This window comes from Saccopteryx leptura, chromosome 10 (genome assembly GCF_036850995.1).
Source record: "Saccopteryx leptura isolate mSacLep1 chromosome 10, mSacLep1_pri_phased_curated, whole genome shotgun sequence".
NCBI classification, from domain to species: Eukaryota; Metazoa; Chordata; class Mammalia; order Chiroptera; family Emballonuridae; genus Saccopteryx; species Saccopteryx leptura.
The window spans coordinates 75,421,061-75,448,538 of record NC_089512.1 but is presented as its reverse complement, the minus strand read 5'-3'; the positions used below and the strand labels follow the sequence as shown (position 1 = coordinate 75,448,538).

The window sequence follows — 27,478 nt, the reverse complement described above, 5'->3', positions numbered from 1 at the left end:
TATTTAATGTACATAATCAGCAGAGGCCATTAAAATGGATTATTCATACCCCACGAAAGCTATCATGACTGTTGAGTCATTGTAATAGATATGTCATCAGGAGAAGCATCTTTTGTCATCCTGGGGCAGAAGAGAAAGGGTCACCCTCAGCCACTAAGCAGAACATTGCTGCAGTATTTACATCAGCCCTCCTTCTTATCTCAACTTCCTTCTTTCAGAAACCTAGTGTTATTGCCAGGTCTGAATATAAAAGTTATAATCCCAAAGTCTACAAAATATTTAGCATTGCAAATGTGATATGGAACTCGGGTTATTTTGGTGATGCAGCTGTTGCAGTCATGCATTTCTGGAACGTGAAGAGCATCTTTTGACAATTTGCAATTGTCTAAGCTATCACATTGCCATTTGTCACAATTCTGGCTTCCTTCACACAGTGTTTGTAGGACTGGAAAAATTTGCCACCATATTAGCAAGGAAGAATGTTGGATGTGAAGACAGACCTGAGGGAATAGTCTCAGCAATCACACTTCCTCTGTGCCAAGTTCGCAGCTCAAACAAAATGCAAATAGGAAATATTTTAGGTAAATCACTCTCTGTCTAAAAAGATACAAATGTCGAGATGACCTTGGGCAAATGACTTTGCCTTTCTGAGTCTTTATATAGTATCCATAAAATGGAGGTGGGTTATGGCGGTGCCTAAATCAGGCATCCCCAAACTACGGCCCGCTGAGGCCATTTATCCGCCCCCGCCCCCCGCCGCACTTCCGGAAGGGGCATCTCTTTCATTGGTGGTCAGTGAGAGGAGCACTGTATGTGGTGGTCCTCCAACGGTCTGAGGGACAGTGAACTGGCGCACTGTGTAAAAAGTTTGGGGACCCCTGGCCTAAATGATGCATGTAAAGCACTTAGCACAATACCTGGCGTGGACTAGAAACTGAACTACTGGTGCTACAATAATTGTCATCACTATTAAACATGTAGGAGACACTATTCTCCATAAGCTAGTTGACTATAATGGGAAAAGCAAGGATACAAGGTCAATGAGGTGATATAGATCCAGGGTACAATGTTGATTCAGCTACTTACTAGCTCTTACTAACTGTGCTATAGTAACAAAAAACAAAAATTTCAGTTGCTTAAAAAATAATTAGTTGCTTACAACCCTAAATGTATTTCTTGCTCAGCTCATGTCCATCAAGGTCTAGTTGCTGCTCTTCTCTACATAAACCTTAAGCAGGGATCCAGGTTGTCAGAGTAGCCACTATGTAAGACATTGTATTCAACATGGTAGAAGGAAATAAACAAGAGACCAAATTACAGAGATATTCTTAAAACATGCCTGTTAAAATGCCTGTAACACCTTTGTCCACATTTCGTTGGCCAAAGCAAGTCACATGGCAACTCCTGAGTTCAAAAAGTGAAGGATATACATGAGAGATCACTGCAGAGTGTAGTGGGACAGGGCTAAAATTGACCTCGCCTCTAATGGGGACTTTCGGACCTCCATCTTTGCTTCTTTACTAGTGTGAGCAGTGAGAAATCTCAGAGTTTCATAGAAACTGCTAAGGTAGGTGTGGAGCTAAGGCTCCATTTTACAGATTAAACATACACACACACACACATACACACAAATGAGATTTTGAAGAGACTGAGTAACTTCATACATGGGATTCTATACAGAAATTGCAGACCACGTACTAAGTACTTGATATAAGTTCTCTCCCCCTCCCCTGTAGTTGCATAATACCTTATTTTTGAAACAACTGTTTCTGATTGTTTCAGACTCTATCTGCATGTAGGAAATGTGGTAGGGATAAAACTGGCTGACTGCAGTTGGTGCAGTGAGCCCTTTGGGTTTCTTACTAAATTTCTAGCTTTTCTCTAACAAAATCCATGGGCAGGGGGCATTTACACTGGCCCCATTTTCACCTGCTGCCTCCCCTCCCCAGACTCCAAATAATTAATTTCAATTTTTCTCCCCTACTCATAAATATTATTTACACATCCTCCTGCACACACACACACACACACACACACACACACACACTCCAAACCTTTTTGGCAAATCTTTGTAGTAAACAGATGGGCTATCTGTGTTGCCGGGAGACCACATCATACACGAAATCAAGTCCAAAGAGAAAGAACAGTAAAGAGCCCGTGTATCAGAGACATGGTATAGTAGTAGCTAAGAGCTCTGAATCGCCCCACTTCTCCCCACCCCGACTCTTTCTTGAGTTCAACTTTGGCTTCATTGTCTGCTAGCTGTGCAAACGAACAGACCTCTTCACTTCCATGATCAGCAATTTCCTCAACTCGAAAATGAGAATAATAGTACTACTCCATGGGGGTTTGTAAGTAGTTAATGAAGTCATGTTTACAAGCCATTAATTAGAACAATATCTGACTCATAGAACTCAAATGTTTTGTTTTTATTTATTTTCGGCAAGGTTAGTAGACAAAAGGAAGAAAAAGTGCATTTTGAAGGGAAGACTCCTATTTAAGATGAATTCAGGAGCTTTATTTGGGGTGGTGTCTAAGACAAGGATCTCATGAGAAAGGGCATGAGTTTTAAATAAACTTGAATTCCAGTCCCTGTTTAGCCCCTCATGAGCTGTTTATCTTGGCTAATTCAGCCTCATTAAATCTGCTTTTAAAGTGGGCATAATAATTTGCTCCTGGCCTCACGTAATGGCTATGAGGACTATCTGCCCGGCACGTTGTGCCATAGTCAAGACTGTTTCCTTCTTCCACGTAGCCCCATTTTGTGTCCTGACCCTCTGTTTCCCCTGGGGGGGAGGGGCAGTGCTCACTCTGTTTTTTGCTGTCTCCTAGCACCTGACTCTGCCTGGCCAACCAGGAGAACTCCCCAGGAAGGCCTGGGGAATTGGACAAGTCTACACGTTTTTTAGTGTTCAGAAGTCAGCAGAACTCACACAACTCCGCAGGTAAAGTGAGTGCATTTCTCTTGACCTGGAACCTCCTTAGGCAGGGAGCGTGCTTGCTGATGATGCCAGCCTGCCATCCTCCGCCAAAGCCCCCAAATTTCGCCGGAGCTGGAGGGCGCCGGGCGCGCTCGGCGGCGCAGGCACCTCGGCGGCGGTTCCGCCTCGCCCCCTCCGCGCCCGCCCCTCGGAGCTCGCAGCTGGCCAATGGCAGCCGCCCCGGCGGCCGGCTCTCTCCCCGACCCCGCCGCCGCTCCCCCACTCGAGCTCTTCCTCCCAGCTCTCCGCGCTCAGCTGCGGCGCGCGGGCTTCGCGGAGCGCAGAGCAGCGCCAGCACCGGGAACCGGCTCTCCCAGGGTTCTGCCTCGTCCTCGCCTCTTCCCGAGAGGGGGCTCTTGGCCCCAAGAACGAAATCTCGGGGTCCCTTGAACTTCCCGTGAAAAGTCGACCCAGCAGAGCGAGCTATGGACCCTGTGAGTCAGGTAGGACGGGATCCGACAGGACAGCTGGTGCTGGGGACGTCGCGGCACCAACGTCGCGCCGAAGCACCTGCCTCACGCTGTCCCTTTCTCTCTCTTATATTGTTCGTCCAAAGCTGGCCTCAGCAGGAACCTTCCGGGCGTTGAAGGAGCCCCTTGCTTTCCTGCGAGCCCTGGAACTGGTGAGTAGCGGTGCGTGTGCCGGGCGGGGATCCAGGCGGCCAGCCTTCGGTGAGGGAGGGTCCGTGGAGCACTCTCTGCTCGGTTTTGCTCGAAGCCCGGGGTTCAGCCCCCCTTCTTCAGTCCTCTCCACTCCCCTGTTGCCATTCCGGGATGGCGGGGACAGTATCGAGGGACCTCTTGGGGGCGGGAGTGTGGACGGATTTTTGAAGGCTCTTAGACGGGATGTCATCTACCCTTAGCGCGGGCAAACGTGCGGGTTCACGAAAGACGCCTCCTCCGGAGGTGGAGATGGGAGAGGCGCAGATGGAGCAGCTGCCGCTGGGTTTGGCTGCTCACCTGGGCGTCCGCGGGAGACGGGGCTGTGCCGAGCGGCTCGGGAGGACTTGGCCAAGCTTGGAAAGTTGGTCAGCACAGGGACAGTTCTTTGCTTGGCCTGGGGTGCTCGAAATGCTGTGGTCAACTGTTCCACCGTAGCGACAAGGAAAGAGAAGCTGCCAGCCTATGTAAGATTACAGGGCACACACAGTGGGACTCCTTTCTTCCACTGTAGTTTCTCTACTCTGGACACGCCTCGAAGGCTTCTGTTTTTTCCTGGAGGATCCCTCATGCTTTTTCGCGTACCTCACCAACTGGGCTTTGGGAAGTTCTATTATACATATTTGTCCCCCCTTAGAAAACACTGACAGTCCAATGGCAACTTGTCTAGTGGCAGAGGAGTGAGGCAAAGAAACACATGCGGCCACAGAGCAATGTTAGTGTTGTTGTGTTGGATGATGGTTATTCAGAGTGAAATCGGCAAGTCACACGTGCCCTCTTGCTAGGAGCACTGAAAGGCACGCGAACCCATCTGAACATGAAAGTTCAAAGCCCGTCACGTAGCATTAATCACATGCCAGCCATACCACTGATTCCCTGGGAAATTATGTAAGAAGTGTTGTCCTCCCCTAACTTAGCTTCCAGGGCTAGGATCTGGCTCTGGTTGCACAACTGCGGTGCCTGTTTATATGCATCATCAGGATAATCACATTTGCCTTGTTTGCAGACCTGCATCACAGTGCATGACTGTATCAATTTGACATACATCAAGATAGCAATCTGGAAAGCTTGGACTAGAGTTTCTGAGATGGTTATTCTGTTTTCTTTACACCCAAGTTCAACAAGCCAAGCAGTGCTCACAATATAGGAAACTTTCAGTTGGCTTTCTTAGAATTTTGTCCACATGTATTCATTTAGCCACTCAATAAACATTCCTTGTGAAATAATGGTGTTTTTGATAAAAATAATAGCTCCATTTCCAAGTCATTGTTTCTCAAAACAAAATTTAAAGACCTGATATTATTTTCTGACACAATCTTTTATTGTCTCACATTGTTACTTATCTGAAACATTAGTTTTTATTCTCTTCAATCCTGTTGCAACATTATTTCACATTTTAAAGACTGGTAAGCCTGGATGACTTTATTTAAAATGCAGATTTCTGGACATCAATAAAAAATATTGAAAAGATGGGTTTTTGCCCACAATCTACATTTTAAATAAGTTCCCTGGATAATTCTCATGCACGTTAAAGTTGGAGGACAACCGTCTCAAGCTCCTTTCAAAACTCAAAATACTTTCTTCCTTAAAGCTCTTGTTATTTCTGTTCATACTGTGTATAATGCCCTCACACCTCAAACCTAGAAAAAATGTTTGTCATCTAACTTCAGATAAAATATCACCCCCTCAATAAAGATTTCTGTCATATTTACTCCTTCCTCTTTCCTCTACCCCAAACTGAATGATTCACCGTATTCTTTGGGTTTCCATTACAATTCATCCAGCATCCACCCATGAGAATATATCACACTGCATTACAGTTGTTTTGTGTGTGTGTGTGTGTGTGTGTGCGCGCGCACACATGTGTGAGAGAGAGGAGGAGGAGGAAGAGGAGGAGGAGGAGGAAGAGGAGGAGGAAGGGGAGGAGGAGGAAGAGGAGGAGGAGGAGGAAGAGGAGAAGGAGGAATGTCATCACATTAAAAATATTTATAGTCCTTCATCTCTCTCATTTTTGACCTCTAAGGCTCTAAGAAGGAAGGGCTTTAGCTTTTAAATCAGTTATTAGCCTTTCATTTGAGAAAGAGAACCTAAATAATGGACAAAATAAATAAAAAATGAGTAAGTTAGTTGATCTACATTTTAAAAGAGCTAAGGTACAAACATGAGAGCAGAGAGATAGCATGTCAGTTGCTGAAAAAGTTGAATGCAGTGGAGAAAAAGAAGAAAATATGTTTTCTGGCATGCAGTGGTATGAGGAGGACTCTCAGATCTTTTTCTGTAGGAAATGCTGCAGTGAGAGAGAGTGTGATCTCCCGGGTGACAGGAAGTTTGTTCTATTTCTCTGTTTCCCACTGGTGCCTTTTATGGTTCTTGGTGATCTGTAAGTGATGGACAAAAAATTTAAATTTATAATGAAAGAACACTAAAAACATCCCAATTACTCCCGTTCTGTGATAGAGCAGCTTTCAAGTTGGTCATCTTTAAAGTCTTTACACTCTTTTCATTTCAGTATTTATGTAGTAGAAATTAAAGTTTATGTAAAGATATATGTTCAAGGATATTTACTGCTACATCATTTGTAGAGGAAACAGTAAGTCCATTATTAGGACAATCACAAAAGTATGATTCAAACATATTGTGAAATATTATACTCCCATTATAAAGAATGTGTTAAATTAATAAGCATTAACTGGGAGGTCAATATATGTAATTGTGTAAAATGAAGTGCAAAAAAAAGTTTTATTTTTTGTTTTTGCTAAACTTTTTAAATGGAAAAAAGTAATTTTCATTTTTAATCAACATGTGGAAATTTAATTTAATAAAATTTCAAAGTAATGCATAGAATACAATACTATTTTTGTAAAAAACAAAAAAAAGTAGAGTTCTGTGTGTGTGTGTGTGTGTGTGTGTGCACATGTGTTATTTATATGGGCATAAAGTACAGCTGTATACCAGGAGTCGTTAGAAGTGATTTTCTGAAGTAACTGAAGTGTAGAGGGGAAAGAAGAAGAGAGAGTGAAGGGAAGCAGTGGTGTGCTGGGAGAGTCATAGGCATGTCACTTGTCTGCAATTGTGCATGTAATTCTTAACAATAATTCATATTTTCAATGATTTCTTATGGATTGACCATATGAAGTGACATTACTTCTAAAGGCACACTCCACTTTTGGATTTACAGCCTTAGGAGAAAATGCACTTTATTTATGTGTTCTTTGCTTAGAAGGAGCTCATGAATACAGCAGCTTTTTTTTTTAAGTGAGAGGTGGGGAGGCAGAGAGACAGATTCCCGCATGGCACCCCAACTGGGACCCACCGGCATGCAGTGGTATGAGGAGGACTCTCAGATCTTTTTCTGTAGGAAATGCTGCAGTGAGAGAGAGTGTGATCTCCCAGGTGACAGGAGATCACCTACCGGGCAATGCTCTGCCGATTGACCCGGGTCACTGCTCCATGCATGACAACCCAGCTATTTCAGTACCTGAAACGAAGCCTTGGATCCGTCATCAGCAACCGAAGCCAACTTGCTCAAACCTTTCAAGCCATGCTTCAGGAAAGAGAGAGAGAGAGAGAGAGAAAGAGAGAGAAAGAGAGAGAGAAAAGAGAGGTGGAGAAGCAGATGGTCACTTCTCCTGTGTGCCCTGATTGAGAATCAAACCCAGGACTTCTACACCCCTGGCTGATGCTCTACTGCTGAGCCAACTGGCCAAGGCCTACAGTAAAGTCTACATAACATATAAAAATTAAACTTCCATATAGAAGCTTTAGCCAATTTCAGGTGAAACTTCAAAATCTTTTATCTCTACTTAAATAAATAAGATCAGGGGACTTTGCGCTATATTTTAGGTCAAAACCAAAATTCAGAACACAGCACTGCCTCTGGTGGTCTGTGTCATTTATTCCCTGATGATAAAATAGATCCAGCAAATGTCTTAAACCATCATTTGGAAATCATTATATATATATATATAATTTATATATTAAACTATATATTATATATTGTTTTTATACATTTATCTAGTATATATTACATGTTTTTATATATTATATATTTAATGAAATAAAATATAATTTGTAAATATATTGATTATATCTTTATTATATGCGGCTTAAGTGTCTGTCGCTGATAGCTTATTGGTTGCTTGCGTAACTGTACTAGCCAATGGGGTGAAGTTACCATGGCTGAACGCAAATTGAGCAGGTCAGGGGGAAGGTGAACATTTGTTTGCATTGGCAATCATCTGTTTTACATAAAAACTACGTCTTAACGTAATTTCTTTTAAGAATGCCTTGTAGAAAATACAGCACTGAAGAGGAGAGAAAAGGAGCTAAAGCTGCACAAAAACGGCTTTCTCGACAAAAAGAAACCACTGAGCAGAGAAAGAGAAGGCTTGCTTCAGTCGCAGAGCAAATGCGTCTTTCTCGGCAAAATGAGACTGATGAGCATAGAGAAACAAGGCTTGCCTCAGATGCAAGACAAAAAAAGCCTATCTCGACAAAATGAGTCCCTTGAACAAAGGCAGAGAAGGGAACGACACAACATATTTAAGTGTTGATTCCATTGTAGCTGATAATAAAGCGAGTGCCAACAACTTTCCAACGGAATTTTTAAATAGTCTGTCGCCTTCTGGCATGTCACCTCACAAATTGAGGTTAAAGATTGTAGCAATTATTATGCTGTTAAGAAATCTTAACACCAGAAGGGGTCTTTGCAATGGTACAAGACTAGAGGTTCTCCAATTGAAAAATAATGTCATAATAGCTAAGTCTTTGACTGGCTCCTCTAAAGGTGAAATACATGTCATTCCAAGAATTGATTTGGCTCCATCTCAAACAGGGTTGCCGTTTCAATTGAGACGTAGACAATTTCCTGTAAAACTTACCTTTGCTATGACCATCAATAAGTCTCAGGGCCAAATGCTTAAGCATGTTGGCATTTTTTTACCTAAGCCTGCATTTGGACACGGTCAGCTTTATGTTGCCTGTTCAAAAGTTCCTGAAAGAACGGACGTAAAATTAAAAATAATTGATGGTCCTCTGCAAGGCGAGCTTAAAAATGATGGAAAGATCTACATAAGAAATGTTGTGTACAAAGAGATCTTTGACATGTGAATTAACATTTTATTATTTAAATCACCTTTATTTATTGAGCTAGCGGTGGCTCTTAAGAAATGTACCACCAGTGGTTTCCTTCATTGCACTCTACTTTAAGCAATTAAGCAAGTAGAAGGGGGAAACCCCGTGGAGCACTAAGCAAAGGGGCATCCTCGCAGCCTGCCCTGGGTAATTCAGTTTGAATTAGCAGACACCTTTGCACAAATCATTTCATTACAATTTATAATATCTATAACAGCAGTCATTTCGTATGACCGCCGGGCTTTCTAGTATATTATATGTCAATATACTATATATATGTAGAATTTTCCCCATTTCTGAGACTTACTCTAAAAAAAAAAAGGTTGGTATAATCCTGCCTTCCACTGATCATTTTTATTTTGCTACTTGAGTACCTTGCCAGTATTACTTTGATCTGTGGATTTACTATTTACCAGGCTCTGGATCTTCACTTGGATTTATGTGTAATAGGATGTGGGGGCCCCAACACATCCACATTGTGCGTGGACAGAATTGGTGCTGGGGGTTAGGGCATCAAAAGGACTTCAACTATTCAAAGTGGTGTTTGGTAGGTATAGTCCTCCCACACAGTGCTGTAGGTCCAGATTCTGTTGCTATAGAATTAAACTGCTGAGTCAACTTGCCCAATCCTGCTCTCATTCTTGTTGACATCCACCCGCAATTTTGCTGCACCATTTCTGCTGCAACCCCTGGACTTCACGTCTCCATCATGCCGTTTTCCCCTGCCTTTCCGAGGAAGGCCAGCTCCTCTAGAGATGTAGTGTGTTTGATATTTGAGGTATAGGTCTCCTTGACTTAAATGAAGACACCTGCTTTTCATAATCTTTATTTCTTAATCTAAATTCTGAGCTATTTTCCAAGCAAACATCATACTCCTTACTTGATATTAACAGCATTTGTAATCATGTTTTTGGTAAAGTGAAGCTTGGTAATCTAATCTCATGTTGTCTAATCTAATCACAGACAACACTTTAAACCCCTAATGACAGAAGTAACAATAGCTACCTTTGTCATGCAGGCTTCAGATGATGCACTATATTTCAGTGCTTTCCATATATCTTGTTGATTATGCATGATTCTAACATTCCCCTTTCCCCATGAAGCTCAGGGATGTTAATTAATTCATTGAGGACAATATAGGAGAAAATGACAAAGCCAAGATTTGGGCATTATCTGTATAAGCCGTAATTCTCTTACGTGCTACACTCTTCTGCTTCCTTCAAGGTGACAGGCACCTGCAGTACCTTATCATTGTTCCTCAAAAAAACTTTAAAAGGCAGATACTATCTTATTTTGTAGTGATTATCTCACCCAGTAAGATGTATATTTGAAGCCTTCTCAGGAAATGCCAACCAGGGTTTGTATTTAGAGATGAACTCAACAGACAGCAATTGTGTTTTATATGGTTTTATTTTCTGTTGGTTATTAATTAACCGAGGTAGAGCAAGTTCTCATAAAAATACAGTATCTTTTCATGTTAAATATGCATAAAAGACTTTGATTACAAAGCCAATTATTTGATCTTATTTTCTGGTCTTTATTTCTCTATTTTCTTAAAAAAATCAGTCTGCATGAATCAGAAAACTTTTTTTTCTAAGTATAAACAAGACAGGAAATTACAATATACAACTTATTTAAATTATAAACAGCAATATGCTTTTGGGGGTCTGATGAAATTTTAAAGCTATATTAATGTGGATTTAATTATAACTTTCTAGCCTCACAATTAGTGACAAAAATCATATGCAATTGGAATATGAATCAATAAATAACAATTTTCTTTAAAAAAACTACTCCCCAGTATGCTAATGGATTCATTACTCAATGCTCTTCTGGGTTTATTAAAATAGTTGATGTTTGACCTCACAAATACAGCCAAAAAAGGAGGGGGAGGAGAAAACTATTTCTTATGGATTTGAATCTTAATTTATTCTTCACTACCTTGTTAACCTTGAGCAAGTTATTTAACTTCACTAGGTTTCATTTTTCTCATCTATAAAGTGGGACTGATAATAGTTCCCACTTCAAAAGGTTGCTATAAATGATAAAATGGATTAATCCAGTAAACAACCTTGCATAGTGACTGGGCTGCAATTGTTCAACAAAGGACTGTGACGGTGATGATGATGCGGATGATTCTGGAGATGATGAAAAAGGAGTAAGCATAAATCAATCAGTGGATAACGTTATGGCTAACTTAACTGGTTGCAAATTAATGTATTGGCAAAATTCTGAAGCAGAATATCTGTTTCACTCTTGCTATACTCCTTTTGAGCCCCTCTACCTCTAACTCATGCTGCCATGGTTCTTTTTACCATAGCATGAGTGCCTCTGGGGAATTGCTCCTTGGAACATTCTCATTTCAAAGAACATTCAGGGAGGCCAGTGTTGGAGCCTAAAGGAAAAGCTTTAATGGAAGAATGACAGGTACTTGGTTCTCAGGAATTTTTTCTTGAGTTGTGAGGCAAGAATTTTTCTGGTATTTCTCAAATCATAATCCATAATCATTGCTTACCCTTGAAAGAATTACAGTGTGTCCAGTTGAATTCTCCAGATGAAGGCCCTTATAGGGTCAACCACAGACTTTTATAACCATGCCTTAGTACCCAGGTACATGAGGAATATGGGAAGAATGCTGGACTCATGCTCAAGTTGAGGCATCATCCTTAGTTCCAAAAAACTCCCCAATCCAGGTAAGAGAAATAATCATGTGTTAGTGGAAAAAAATATTATAAAGTTTCTAAGGAGTGTTTACAGAACGATTACCAGCTTTTGAGTCTTCATAATTCTTAGACATTTTTTTTTAATAATTTTATTTTTAATGGGGCGACATCAATAAATCAGGATACATATATTCAAAGATAACAACTCCAGGTTATCTTGTCGTTCACTTATGTTGCATACCCATCACCCAAAGTCAGATTGTCCTCTGTGACCTTCTATCTAGTTTTCTTTGTGCCCCTCCCCCTCCCCCTTTCCCTCTCCCTCTCCCCCCCTCCCCCCCGTAACCACCACACTCTTATCAATGTCTCTTAGTTTCACTTTTATGTCCCACCTACGTATGGAATAATGCAGTTCCTGTTTTTTTTCTGATTTACTTATTTTACTTCGTATAATGTTATCAAGATCCCACCATTTTGCTGTAAATGATCCGATGCCATCATTTCCTATGGCTGAGTAGTATTCCATAGTGTATATGTGCCACATCTTCTTTATCCAGTCATCTATTGACGGGCTTTTTGGTTGTTTCCATGTCTTGGCCACTGTGAACAATGCTGCAATGAACATGGGGCTGCATGTGTCTTTACGTATCAATGTTTCTGAGTTTTTGGGCTATATACCCAGTAGAGGGATTGCTGGGTCATAAGGTAATTCTATTTTCAGTTTTTTGAGGAACCACCATACTTTCTTCCATAATGGTTGTACTACTTTACATGCCCACCAACAGTGTATGAGGGTTCCTTTTTCTCCACAGCCTCTCCAACATTTGTTATTATCTGTCTTGTTAATAATAGCTAATCTAACAGGTGTGAGGTGGTATCTCATTGCAGTTTTGATTTGCATTTCTCTAATAACTAACGAAGATGAGCATCTTTTCATATATCTGTTGGCCATTTGTATTTCTTCCTGGGAGAAGTGTCTGTTTATGTCCTCTTCCCATTTTTTATTGGATTGTTTGTTTGTTTGTTGTTGAGTTTTATGAGTTCTTTGTATATTTTGGATATTAGGCCCTTATCTGAGCTGTTGTTTGAAAATATCATTTCCCATTTAGTTGGCTTTCTGTTATCAGTTTCTCTTGCTGAGCAAAAACTTCTTAGTCTGATGTAGTCCCATTCATTAATTTTTGCCTTCACTTCTCTTGCCATTGGAGTCAAATCCATAAAATGCTCTTTAAAACCCAGGTCCATGAGTTTAGTACCTATGTCTTCTTCTATGCACTTAATTGTTTCAGATCTTATGTTTAGATCATTGATCCAAGTTGAGTTAGTTTTAGTACAGGGGGATAGACTGTAGTCCAGTTTCATTCTTTTGCATGTGGCTTTCCAGTTTTCCCAGCACCACTTATTGAAGAGGCTTTCTTTTCTCCATTGTGTGTTGTTGGCCCCTTTATCAAAAATTATTTGACTATATATATGTGGTTTTATTTCTGGACTTTCTATTCTGTTCCATTGGTCTGAGTGTCTATTTTTCTGCCAATACCATGCTGTTTTGATTGTCGTGGCCCTATAATATACTCTGAAGTCAGGTATTGTAATGCCCCCAGCTTCATTCTTTTTCTTTAGGATTGCTTTGGCTATTCGGGGTTTTTTATAGTTCCATATAAATCTGATGATTTTTTGCTTCATTTCTTTAAAAAATGTCATTGGAATTTTGATGGTAATTGCATTAAATTTGTATATTGCTTTGGGTAATATGGCTATCTTGATTATATTTATTCTTCCTAGCCAAGAACAAGGTATATTCTTCCATCTCATTATATCTTTTTCGATTTCCCTTAACAATGGTTTATAGTTTTCATTATATAAGTCCTTTACATTCTTTGTTATGTTTATTCCTAAGTATTTTATTTTTTTTGTTGCAATCGTGAAGGGGATTGTTCTTTTGAGTTCGTTCTCAAATGTTTCTTTGCTGGCATATAGAAAGGCTATTGACTTCTGTATGTTAATTTTGTATCCTGCGACCTTACTGTATTGGCTTATTGTTTCTAGTAGTGTTTTTGTGGATTCTTTGGGATTTTCGATGTATAGGATCATATCATCTGCAAAAAGTGATACCTTTACTTCTTTTCCGATATGGATGCCTTTTATTTCTTTGTCTTGTCTGATTGCTCTGGCTAGAACCTCTAGTACCACATTAAATAAGAGTGGAGAGAGTGGACAACCCTGTCTTGTTCCTGATTTAAGGGGAAAAGCCTTCAGTTTTGTGCCATTTAATATGATGTTAGCTGATGGTTTATCATATATGGCCTTTCTCATGTTGAGATATTTTCCTTCTATACCCATTTTGTTGAGAGTCTTTTTTTTTTGTATTTTTCTGAAGCTGGAAACGGGGAGAGACAGTCAGACAGACTCCGACATGCGCCCGACCAGGATCCACCCAGCACGCCCACCAGGGGTGACACTCTGCCCACCAGGGGGCGATGCTTTGCCCCTCCGGGGTACCGCTCTGCCACAACCAGAGCCACTCTAGCGCCTGGGGCAGAGGCCAAGGAGCCATCCCCAGCGCCCAGGCCATCTTTGCTCCAATGGAGCCTTGGCTGCTGGAGGGGAAGAGAGAGAAAGAGAGGAAGGGGGGGGTGGAGAAGCAAATGGATGCTTCTCCTATGTGCCCTGGCCGGGAATCGAACCCTGGTCCCCCGCACGCCAGGCCGACGCTCTACCGCTGAGCCAGCTGGCCAAGGCCTTGTTGAGAGTCTTAAACATAAAATTGTGTTGTATTTTATCGAAAGCCTTTTCTGCGTCTATTGATAAGATCATGTGGTTTTTGTTCTTTGTTTTGTTGATATGGTGTATTACGTTAACCGTTTTACGTATGTTGAACCATCCTTGAGATTCTGGGATGAATCCCACTTGATCATGATGTATTATCTTTTTAATATGTTGTTGTATTCGATTTGTTAGTATTTTGTTTAGTACTTTAGCATCTGTATTTATTAGCAATATTGGTCTATAGTTTTCTTTTTTTGTGCAGTCCTTGCCTGGTTTTGGTATGAGGGTTATGTTGGCCTCATAAAATGTGTTTGGAAGTATTGCTTCTTCTTCAATTTTTTGGAAGACTTTCAGTAGAATAGGAACCAAGTCTTCTTTGAATGTTTGATAAAATTCACTGGTATAGCCATCAGGGCATGGACTTTTATTTTTGGGGAGGTTTTTAATGGTTTTTTCTATTTCTTCTCTACTAATAGGCCTGTTTAGGCTTTCTGCTTCTTCTTGACTCAGTCTAGGAAGGTTGTATTGTTCTAGGAATTTATCCATTTCTTGTAGGTTGTTGAATTTAGTGGCATAAAGTTTTTCATAGTATTCTACAATAATTCTTTGTATATCTACGGTGTCTGTGGTGATTTTTCCCTTTCATTTTGGATTTTGTTTATATGAGTTCTTTCTCTTTTTTCCTTGGTAAGTCTTGCCAAGGGTTTGTTAATTTTGTTGATCTTTTCAAAGAACCAGCTCTATGTTCCATTAATTTTTTCTATAGTTTTTCTGTTCTCTATTTCATTTATTTCTGCTCTGATTTTTATTATCTCCTTTCTTCGGGGGGTCGGCTGGTTTTGGGTTGTCTTTGTTCTTCTTTTTCTAGTTCCTTAAGGTGTGAAGTTAAGTGGTTCACTTGGGCTCTCTCTTGTTTGTTCATATATGCCTGAAGTGATATGAACGTCCCTCTTATCACTGCTTTTGCTGCATCCCATAGATTCTGATATGTTGTATTGTCATTTTCATTTGTCTGTATATATCTTTTGATCTCTGTACTTATTTCTTCTTTGACGCATTCATTTTTTAAAAGTATGTTGTTTAGTTTCCACATTTTTGTGGGATTTTTTTCCTCTTTTTTGCAGTTGAATTCTAGTTTCAAGGCTTTATGATCAGAAAATATGCTTGGTACAACTTCGATTTTTCTGAATTTGCTGATGTTGTTTTTGTGGCCCAACATATGGTCAATTCTTGAGAATGATCCACGTACACTGGAGAAAAATGTATACTCAGTCACTTTGGGATGAAATGTCCTGTAGATGTCTATCATATCCAGGTGCTCTAGTGTTTTGTTTAAGGCCACTATATCTTTGTTGATTCTCTGTTTGGATGACCGATCTAGAGCCGTCAGCGGTGTATTGAGGTCTCCAAGTATGATTGTGTTTTTGTCAGTTTTTGTTTTAAGGTCAATAAGTAGCTGTCTTATATATTTTGGTGCTCCTTGGTTTGGTGCATATATATTAAGAATTGTTATGTCTTCTTGATTCAGTGTCCCCTTAGCCATTATGAAATGGCCATTTTTGTCTCTGAGTATTTTTGCTGTCTTGTAGTCAGCATTATCAGATATGAATATTGCTATGCCTGCTTTTTTTTTTGGATGTTATTTTCTTGGAGTATTGTTTTCCAGCCTTTCACTTTGAATTTGTTTTTATCCTTGATACTTAGATGAGTTTCCTGTAGGCAGCATACAGTTGGATTTTCTTTTTTAATCCATTCTGCTACTCTGTGTCTTTTTATTGGAGAGTTTAATCTGTTTACGTTTAGTGTAATTATTGACACTTGTGAGTTCCCTATTGCCATTTTATATATTGCTTTCTGTTAGTTTTGTGTCTTGTTTGATCCTTCTCTTTCGTTTTTCTATCTTTTGTTTTTATTTGGTTGTATTCCATACATCTTTCCTCTGTTGCTATCTTTTTTATCTCATGTGCTTCTGTGGTGGTTTTTTCAATGGTGGTTACCTTTAAGTAATGAAAAGTGTTCCTACCCTGTTCATTGTAGTGCACTATTTTGTGAGTACTTTTGCACTCCATCGTCCTTTGCTACTGTTAATCTCCATCCTCTCCCCCTCTTTCTTTTAGTTGTTGTCACAGTTTAAATTTGGTTTTATTGTGTTCTTCTTGGAGCTTTTACATGAGGCTTTTTTGTTTTGTTTTGTTTTTTGTATCTGATTGGAGAACCCCCTTTAGTAATTCCTGGAGTGGGGGTTTTTTGATGATAAATTCCCTCATCTTTTCTGTATCTGTGAATGTTTTTATTTCTCCTTCATATTTAAAGGATAGCTTTGATGGGTATAGAATTTGTGGCTGGAAGTTCCTCTCTTTCAGGACTTTAAATATTGGGGTCCACTCTCTTCTAGTTTGTAGAGTTTCTGCTGAGAAATCTGATGATAATCTAATGTGCCTTCGTTTATATGTTGTATTCTTCTTTTCCCTGGCTGCCTTGAGAATTTTTTCTTTGCCGTTGGTTTGTGCCAATTTCATTATGATATGCCTTGGAGTAGGTTTGTAGGGGTTAAGAAAACTCGGAGTTCTGTTTCCTTCTTGAATTTGAGGCTTTAGTTCTTTCCACAGGCTTGGGAAGTTCTCATCTATTATTTGTTTGAGTATGTTCTCCATTCCATTTCTCGCTCTTCTCTCTCTGATATACCTATTATTCTTATGTTATTCTTTTTCATGGAGTCAGATAATTCTTGTAGGGCTATCTCATTTTTTTTTTAATTTTTGAGTCTCTTTCTTCTTTTCTCTGTTGTGCCTCAAGTTGCTTGTCTTCTATTTCACTAATCCTCTCTTCTATCTGGCCTGTTCTATTAGCTAAGCTTGTTACCTCGTTTTTCAGCTCGTGAATGGAGTTTTTCATCTCTGTTTGATTTGTTTTTATAGTATCAATTTCCTTGGAAATATATTCTTTGTGTTCGTTGAGTTGTTTTCTGAGCTCCCTATATTGCCTTTCTGTGTTTTCTTGTATATCTCGGAGGATTTTTAGGATTTCTATCTTAAATTCTCTGTCATGTAGCTCCAAGGTTTCCAATACATTAAATTTTTTCTCCATAGATTTTTCCTCATCTAGCTGTGTTACCTCTCTTTCTTTTGTATCCATGATATTCGATTTTCTCTTCCTTAATGGCATCTGAGGGTGGTTTTGTTGATAGTATTAATGAGATTTAATAAAGAATAAAAAGTTAAAAAATAAAAAATCGAAAAGTGTTGTTTTTTTTTTTTTAAAAAATTAATAATGAAATAAAGAAAAATAAAAATTTAGAAAAAAAAAAAAAAGGAAATGATTTCCCCCCCCCCTCCTTTTTTTCTTTCCTCTCCTCTCCCCTCTTTCTTGAGAAAATCTTGTGGTGAACTGTGAATTATATTGTACTAAATAGAACAAACAATGCCTGTAATGGAGGGCCTGAATTGGGGAGAAGTAATAAAGGGGCAAAAAAGAAAAAAGGAAAAAGGGCATATGGACCCACAAAAAGCAAATAAGAAAAAAAAAATTGGGTCAAGAATAAAATGATTTGCTTTTAGGTGTTGGTTGACTAAGAGTTATGATGAGAGGAATAAGAGGGAAACAGGAAAATGGGGGGACAAATTAAAAAATTACTATTGTATTTAGTGGAACAAGAACTAGATAAAATGGAGAGCCAGGGATGGGAGCACTGCTAGTGTGTTAAAAAGGTGAAGTAAAAACCCCCAAAATACCACAAACATAAGTTTGAGTCCCAGATAAGATATTGTTCTTTATTGAGGTTTGAATGAGAGGAGACGTAAAGGAGAAAGGAAGAAACTAATATAGAGGGAGAAAAGAAAGAGAGAGAGAGAGAGAGAGAGAGAAAAGAGGGAACCACTAAGAGAAGAAAAAAGAGAAAAGAGGAGAGAGAGAGTTAAGGGTTTTGGAGTGCAACCCTCATACAGAGAAAGGAAGACAAAAGAAAAGATAATGGGAGATGTAACACTTATGGGTAGTGTAGTTCAAGGAGAGGAAAGAGTAAGACCGGCAGAGAGTTAAATGACCAAGTTGGAGGAGGAATAAAAAATATCAAGAATGAAGATAAGAGAAACAAACGAACAAATATAATAAAATGGGATAGGCTATAAAGTCTGCCTATTATTCTTGATTTTGAGAGGTTATCTTCTTGCTTTTTCTTTTCTCTCCCTCTTCCTGGTCGGTGACTCTGTACCCCAGGTTCTGCCCCTTTGGCACGCTCAGGTAGAGGTTTGCAGTTGATAAGTCTCTTTGGCGATATCGTGTATTGTGCTTCAGTCTCGTTGGCAGTTGAGGCTCATTAGCATTTATAGTCTCCGCCAGTGAGAGAGTCTGTATTCCTGGAGCCTTTCTCCTAGTCTTTCCTTCCTCAATTAGTAGCCTGATAATCCAGCTATGGGGTTGCTTCTGCCTCTGCCTGGATAGTAAGAGGTTCAAAGAGTTGGCAACTCCCCACTCTATTCCCACTCAGCACAGGGCTCTGGGTAAGGCTCAGTCAGTCAGAGCTGCTAGCATAATCAGGCGGGGCTTCCACCCACTCAAAGATCTTTGGCTCTGCCACTCTGTGGGATAACACGAGCACTCACTGCTGAGACACTTGGAGGAATCTCTAGCCCGCTATCTGCGCGCGCAGATCAGGATATCAGGCCAGCAGTCTCACACTCTGAGTGAAACCCCCACCCGCATGGAAAAGTTCCAGCGTTGGAATTGGCTCTCGCTCCGTCCCCGTGCGCGGCTTTCCCAGGGCGCTGGGGCAGCCTGGAGATTCCGCTTTCGACCCACACAGAGGCCTCTGACTCTGCCCCTCTGTGGGGTAACACGGGTGCCAAATCCTGAGGTGCTTGGAGGAATCTCTTGCTCACTCTCTGTGCGCGCCGACCAGGATATCAGGCCAGCCGCCTCACCCTCTGAGTGAATCCCCCTCCCGCATGGAAAAGTTCCAGCATTGGAATTAGTTCTCGCTCCCTCTCCATGCGTGGCTTTCTCAGGGCACTAGGGTAGCCCGGAGATTCCCCTTTCGGCCCACACAAAGGTCTCTGACTCTGCCTCTCTGTGGGACAACACGGGCGCACACTCTCGGGGCTTTGGAAGGAATCTCTCGCCAACTATCTGCGCGCACCGACCAGGAGTTCGGGGAAAATGGCTGCCCCGCTTGTCTTTCTTTGTCTGGGTTTGGCGTGAGTGTTAGCTTGTATTGCCTGGGTTGCCGCAGGAACAGTTTTTCCTCGGCTTGGATCTCCGTGCCACAGCCTGGTTCGGCCGTTTGTGCCGCGGCCTGAATCTATTCACCCCCTTTGCCCGCCTCAGTTTCTATATTCTCAGTTCCCAGTGAAAGCTGCCCTGTTTAGGTTAGTGAGGAAGGCAGAGCATTTCTTACTCCTTATTTCCTTCGGGGTTTGATTATATATTTAGCCAATTTTTCACTCGACCATACCTTCTGGTGTATTGCGAAACATCTGGAGGCTCCAAGGATAGGTTTTTCTGTTTCTGGTTGAAGATCTTGTTGAGTTTTGGGGGAGATTTATCGGTATCGCTTCCTACCACGCCATTACTCTGACGTCCCTTAGGCATGTTTTTAACCTGGGCTTGTAATTTTTCTTGTTCATTCTATTATCTTAGCCTTCCTCTGAGAATCTCAGTTTCCTCATCTGAAAATAGTACTTGCCTACCACAGAGTTGGAAATCTTTATGTGAGATAAAGCATGTGAAACACTTTGTAAACTATTAGATGTCCTCCAAAAGTAAAAGATAGTTGTGGTCATGAGGAAGGTGATTATAAATACTTTTTCCTAATGTAGGTGACTCTGAATACCATAAGGTAATTGCCCTGGAAAAGAGAGTGAGGCATGAAGTCTGATCTCTGCTCATGGAGGGGCAAGTCCTTCTCAATCACCATCTACCCTCAAGCCTCTGCCCTAGTATTTTGGTCTCTTGGGAACCTACAAGAAAGACTGATGATGCCAGTTGCAACTAATGCACCATCAAAATTTAGGGAGGACTACTTCATTCCTTTTAGCTCTCATACAAAAAGCCAATTTCTTGTTCTGTATAGATCTCACATTTCTTAGATGTTTAGGGACCTGGTGATGGTGTTTTGGTCTACTGATGGACTTTTGCACAAGTTACTTCCTCTGCCTAGAGTATTCTCCATCTCTCTTTTCACTAAACCCTCTTTTAGCTGGCACGTTCCTCTGGTGCCTTCAGGTGTCAGCTTAGATGTCATTTCTTTTAGGAGGGCCTCTATGGAGAGGGGGTGCCGCTGGATGAAGTCAGCCTCTGATGGCTCCCAGAGCAACTCTTTAATGACTTGTTTACATTTCAGCCTCTCAGCCAGACTAAGAGCTCAGCGAGGGCACAGATCTTGTTTCTCTTGTTCATTGGAATATTCTAACTTCTTAACTGCCACATAGCAAGAGCAACTCCAGGGACATTCACAAATCACTCAGATGGTAGGCACTTAGTGAAGGAAGTGATTGATTGGAGGAAGTAAAGGAAGAAGAGAGGAAGGAAGGAGAAGAAACATTGAATAAATGAATCTCTGAGAACATATCGGATGTGGTGTAAATTCCTTTTCATGGATCTGTCATGAAGAGGAATGGTGAGTACTCCTGTAGAAACAGATGTTTAGCAATTTCTCTTTGTTGTGGAGGAGAGTAACTCACTCAGGCTGACTTAAGTGTCTAGGAGAGGTGGCTTGACAAGACAAGATGGCGCTGGAGTAGGCGAATGTACCAACATCCACCTCCCAGAACCAAAGTGGATTTCAAACTAATTTTAAGAACTATCATCTGGAAAAACCAACTTTGGACTAAACTAAGAGGACTCTTCCACCAAGGAACACTGAAGAAGCCACACCAAGACTGGTAGGAAAAGCAGAAACGTGGAGAAGGCTGCCCAACTCCCTGGAGTGAATGGCAGCCAGAAGAGACTCGTGTGGCAGGAAGTGAGTTTAGCAGAGAGGGGAGGGTCCTGAGTCCCAGGAACAAAGCCTCAGCCTGCAGCCCCAGAGCCTAGAAGAGGCATATGGACAGTATTTAGCTGGAAACAAGACAGGATACTGTTTGTGAGAAAGGGACTGATTTCTCAGACCCAGGATTCTTCTTAAAGGGACCACGCAGAACACCTCTCTCACAACCACTCACTCGGGGATCCGGGGGTTGGGGAGAGGGGAAAGCACCATAGTAGCAGGAAGAGAGTGTAATCTAGGAGGCACAGGGAGAAATATTTTGAGAGACAGCCACCCTAACCCCTGAGATGAGACACTCCCCAAATCTGAAGTGAATATTTCCCCTGGAAACAGCAATACCAGCAAAGGGAAGCAGGACACCAGCCAGACAAGCTCTCCCACGGCACTCAGAGCAGAGTTGCTTAGAAGGAGGGAGCTTTTAGGACTACAGTAGTGAGTCTTAGGGTCTGAGCTACAGCGCCCACACACACATGGCTGAGGGCTAGCCCTAGGGTGGGCAGTGGTGGGACATGGAGGCATGGTTCTGTCAGCAGGGGCGAAAGCCGGCTGGCCACCACCGAGGCCCAGGTGTGAGCTCAGTCTTGCCCGGCTGGGGAGGAGGGGGCGTGCAAAAGCGGTCAAGTCTAGCGGTAGGCAGCCTGTAATCTGGCCTGCGGGAGAAGGGCAGGAACCCCAAAAGGGGTGGAGACCAGCCCTTGAGCAAGTGCACAGAAGCACAGCCTTGCTTCGCCTGCAGAACTTAGGCTTGTGGCTTGACTTGGGAGCCGGTTCCTCCTGCGGGGGTGGAGCCAAAAGCCGAGAACAGGCAGAGTCCTGCTACTGAGCATGGGCACACAGTCCCACCTGGCCTGTGGAGCCAAGGCTTGCAGACGTCCCACAAGCAAGCTCCTCCTGCAAGGGCAGGGTGAAAGCCTGGAAACAGGCGGAGACCCGCAGCTGAGCAAAGGCGTTCGCCACTGCCCTCAGTACCGAGCATAACGCCACTGATGGGGGCAGGGCAAAGGCCAAGGCCACCAAGGCTTGTACACCCGAGCACGTGATCACAGCCACTCCTGTGAAGGAGAGGCAGAAACCATAGCAACAGCCCCAGTGGGCAGGCACCAGCTACGATCATACCAAATGCCCTAGGCATCAATAGCAGAGGGGGTGGTGGGCCTGCAAAGAAAACATACCTAGGGAACAAAGGCCACATCCAGTGGACTCCAGTGGCCAAAACCTTCCTTTACACAGAGAATATGAGAAGGCAGAGAAATGCAACACAAATGAATCAAGAGAAATCCCCAGAAAAGGACCTAAATGAATCAGATATAACCAAATTACCAGATGCAGAGTTTAAAATAATGATTGTTAGGATGCTCAAAGATATTAGAACAACAATAGATGGTCATTACGAACACCTAAATAAAGAGATAGCAAATATAAAAAAGGACATTGAAATAATAAAAAGAATCAGTCAGAAATGACAAATACAATATCTGAAATAAAGAACACAATGGAAGGAAGCAGGATGGATGAAGCGGAGAATCAAATCAGCGAGTTAGAGGACATGAAAAATAAAGGCATGGAAGCAGAGCAGAAAAAAGAAAAGAGACTCAAAAACTCTGAGGAAACTCTAAGAGAGCTCTGTGACAACATGAAGAGAAATAACATCTGCATCATAGGGGTTCCTGAACAAGAAGAGAAAGAACAAGGGATAGAGACTTTGTTCAAGCATAGCTGCACATGGGCACGCAGTCCCACCTGGCCTGTGGAGCCAAGGCTTGCAGACATCCCACGAGCAAGCTCCTCCTGCAAGGGCAGGGCGAAAACCTGGAAACAGGCGGAGACCCGCAGCTGAGCAAAGGCGCTCGCCACTGCCCTCAGGACTGAGCATAACGGTCCTGAAAACTTCCCTCAATTAATGCAGGAAAACATCTCACATGTTCAAGAAGCACAGAGAAGTCCATTAAAGAGAAACTCAAAAAAACTACACCAAGACACATCATAATTAAAATACCAAAGCTAAATGATAAAGAGAAAATATTAAAAGCTGCTACACAAAAAAAGATTATCACCTAAAAAGGAGCCCCCATAAGGATGACTTCTGACTTCTCAACAGAAACACTTGAGGCCAGAAGGGAATGGCAAGAAATATTCAAAGTAATGCAGAACAAGAGCATACAACCAAGACTACTTTATCCAGCAAAGTTATCATTTAAAATTGAAGGTGAAATAAAAAGCTTTCCAGAAAAAATACCTCAAGAAATTCACTACAACTAAACCAAGGCTGCAAGAAATGCTAAGGGGCCTGTTGTAAACAGATCAAAGTAGAAAAAGAATATAGCAAAAGAGGAATACAGCTTTAAAGAATAAAATGGCAATAAACAATTACCTATCAATAATAACCTTAAATGTAAATGGATTAAATGATCCAATCAAAAGACATAGGGTAGCTACGTGGATAAGAAAACAGGATCCATACATATGCTGTCTACAAGAGACACACCTTAAAAAAAAGAAGCACATAGACTGAAGATAAAAGGATGGAAACAAATATTTCACGCAAATGGAAATGAAAAAAAAGCTGGGGTAGCAATACTTATATCAGACAAAATGGACTTTAAAACAAAGGCTATAGTTAGAGATAAAGAAGGTCACTACATAATGATAAAGGGAGCAATCCAACAGGAAGATATAACTGTTATAAATATTGACACACCTAATATAGAAGCACCTAAATATATAAAGCAGACTTTGATGGATTTAAAGGGCGAGATCAATAGCAATACTATAATAGTAAGGGATTTCAATACTCCACTAACATCACTAGAAAGATCCTCAAGAAAGAAAATTAACAAAGAAACAACTGACTTAAAAGACATACTAGATCAACTCGATTTAATAGATATCTTCAGAACCTTTCACTCTAAAACAGCAGAATATACATTCTTTTCAAGAGCTCATGGTATATTCTCTAGAATAGACCACATGTTAGGGCACAAAAGTGGTCTCAACAAATTTAAGAAGATTGAAATCATATTGAGCACTTTCTCTGATCACAATGGCATGAAACTAGAAATCAACAACAGAAAAATTGAAAAATACTTAACACTTGGAAACTAAATAGCATGTTATTAAATAACAAATGGGTAAACAATGAGATCAAAGAAGAAATTTAAAAATTCCTAGAAACAAAGGATAACGAGCATAAATCAACTCAAAATTTATGGGACACAGCAAAAGCAGTCCAGAGACAGAAGTTCATAGCATTACAGGAATATCTCAAGAAGCTAGAAAAAGCTCAAATAAACATCTTGACCCTGCATCTTAGAGAACTAGAAAAAGAACAGCAAGTAAAGCCCAGAAATATTAGAAGGAAGGAAATAATAAAGATCAGAGCAGAAATAAATGACACAGAGGCTAAAGAAACAATACAGAGGATCAATGAAACCAGGAGCTGGTTCTTTGAAAAGGTAAACAAGATCGATGAACCTTTAACTAGACTCACCAAGAAAAAAAGAGAGAGGACTCAAATAAATAAAATTAGAAACAAGAGTGGAGAAATAACAACTGACAAAACAGAAATACAAAATACTGTAAGAAAATACTATGAAGAACTATACGCCAAAAAACTAGACAACCTAGATGAAATGGACAAATTCCTTGAAACATATAATCTTCCAAAAATTAATCTGGAAGAATCAGAAAACCTAAACAGACCAATTACAACAAATGAGATTGAAACAGTTATCAAAAAACTCCCAACAAAGAAAAGTCCTGGACCTGATGGCTTCACAAGTGAATTCTACCAAATATTCAAAGAAGAACTAACTCCTGTCCTTCTCAAGCTATTTCAAAAAATTCAAGTGGAAAGAAGACTTCCAAGCTCCTTTTATGAAGTGAGCATAAGTCTGATTCCAAAACCAGGCAAAGACAACACAAAGAAAGAAAATTATAGGCCAATATCCCTGATGAATTTAGATGCTAAAATCCTCAACAAAATATTAGCAAACCAGATCCAGCAATATATGAAAAAAAATCATACACCATGATCAAGTGGGATTTATTCTTGGGAGGCAAAGCTGGTACAATATTTGCAAATCAGTCAAAGTGATTCATCACATAAACAAAAGGAAGGAGAAAAACCACATGATAATTTCAATAGATGCAGAAAAGCATTTGATAAAATCCAGCACCCATTCATGATCCAAACTCTCAGCAAAGTGGGAATACAGGGAACATACCTCAACATGATAAAGGCCATCTATGACAAACCCACAGCCAACATCATACTCAATGGGCAAAAATTAAAAGCAATCCCCTTAAGATCAGGAACAAGGCAGGGGTGCCCCCTTTCACCACTCTTATTCAACATAGTTCTGGAAGTCCTAGCCACAGCAATCAGACAAGAAAAAGAAATAAAAGGCATCCAAATTGGAAAAGAAGAAGTAAAACTATCATGATTTGCCGATGATATGATATTGTATCTAGAAAACCCTAAAGTCACAGTCAAAAAACTATTGGACCTGATAAATAAATTCAGCAAGGTGGCAGGATATAAAATCAATACTCAGAAATCAGAGGCATTTTTATACACTAAAAATTAACTGTCAGAAAGAGAAATTAAGGAATCAATCCCCTTTACCATTGCAACCAAAAATATAAAGTACCTAGGAATAAATTTAACCAGGGAGATTAAAGACTTGTTCTAGGAAAATTATAAAACAGTGATAAAAGAAATCAGGGAAGATACAAACAAGTGGAAGCATATACCGTGCTCATGGTTAGGAAGAATAAACATCATTAAAATGTCTATATTATCCGAAGCAATTTATAAATTCAATGCAATACTGATTAAAATACCAATGACTTACTTCAAAGAAATAGAACACATATTCCAAAAATTTATATGGAACCAAAAGAGAACACGAATAGCCTCAGCAATCTTGAAAAGGAGAAATAAAGTGAGAGGTATCACACTTCCGGATATCAAGTTCTACTACAAGGCCATTGTACTCAAAACAGCCTGGTACTGGCATAAGAACAGGCATATAGATGAATGGAATAGTACTGAGAACGCAGAAATAAACCCACACTTTTTTGGACAACTGATACTTGACAAAGGAGGTAAGAGCATACATTGGAGTAAAGAGAGCCTCTTCAACAAATGTTGGGAAAATTGGAGAGTTACCCGCAAAAAAATGAAGCTAGACCAGCAACTTACACCATTCACAAAAATAAACTCAAAATGGATAAAAGACTTAAATGTAAGCCGTAAAACCATAAGCATCTTAGAAGAAAACATAGGCAGTAAGCTCTCTGACATCCCTCGCAGCAATATATTTGCCTATTCGTCTCCACAGGCAAGTGAAATAAAAGACAGGAAGAACAAATGGGACTTTATCAAACTAAAAAGCTTCTGCACAGCTAAAGACAATAAGAACAGAATAAAAAGACATACTACACAATGGGAGAATATATTTGACATAGCGTCTGATAAGGGGTTAATAACCAAAATTTATAAAGAACTTGTAAAACTTAATACCAGGAAGACAAACAATCCAATCCAAAAATGGACAAAAGAAATGAATAGACACTTCTCCAAAGAGGACATACAGATGGCCAATAGGCATATGAAAAAATGCTCAACATCACTAATCATTAGAGAAATGCAAATTAAAACCACAATGAGATATCCCCTCACACCAGTCAGAATGGTGCTCATCAACAAAACAACACAGAATAAGTGCTGGCGAGGATGTGGAGAAAAGGGAACTCTCCTGCACTGCTGATGGGAATGCAGACTGTTGCAGCCACTGTCGAAAACAGTATGGAGATTTCTCAAGAAATTAAAAATGGAACTGCCTTTTGACCCAGCTATACCGCTGTTAGGAATATACCCCAAGAACACTATAGCACTGTTTGAAAAGAAGAAATGCACGCCCATGTTTATGGCAGCATTGTTCACAATAGTGAAGATCTGGAAACAGCCCAAGTGTCCGTCAGTAGTAGAGTGGATTAAAAAGCTTTGGTACATATATACTATGGAATACTACTCAGCCATAAGAAATGATGACATTGGATCATTTACAACAACATGGATAAACCTTGTTAACATTATACTGAGCGAAATAAGTAAATCTGAAAAAACTAAGAAATATTTGATTCCATACATAGGTGGGACATAAAAATGAGACTCAGATAAATGGACAACAGTGTTGGGGTTACAGGTTGGGGGGAAGGAGAGGGAGGGGGTTGGGGGAGGGGAGGAGCACAAAGAAAACCAGTTAGAAGGTGACGGAAGACAATTGGACT

At 40.6% G+C, this 27,478-nt stretch overlaps 1 protein-coding gene across 1 annotated transcript in view; it reads left to right on the top strand.

The window, feature by feature from the left end:
- Positions 1–3,184: 3,184 nt before the first annotated feature.
- Positions 3,185–27,478, top strand: part of SYNPR (synaptoporin) — a 396,296-nt gene continuing 372,002 nt past the window's right edge. Inside the window, exons 1-2 of the mRNA XM_066351444.1 lie at positions 3,185–3,424; positions 3,538–3,603. Of these exons, the coding sequence (XP_066207541.1) occupies positions 3,407–3,424; positions 3,538–3,603 (84 nt within the window). The 5' untranslated portion in view covers positions 3,185–3,406. The remainder of the gene's footprint in view (positions 3,425–3,537; positions 3,604–27,478) is intronic.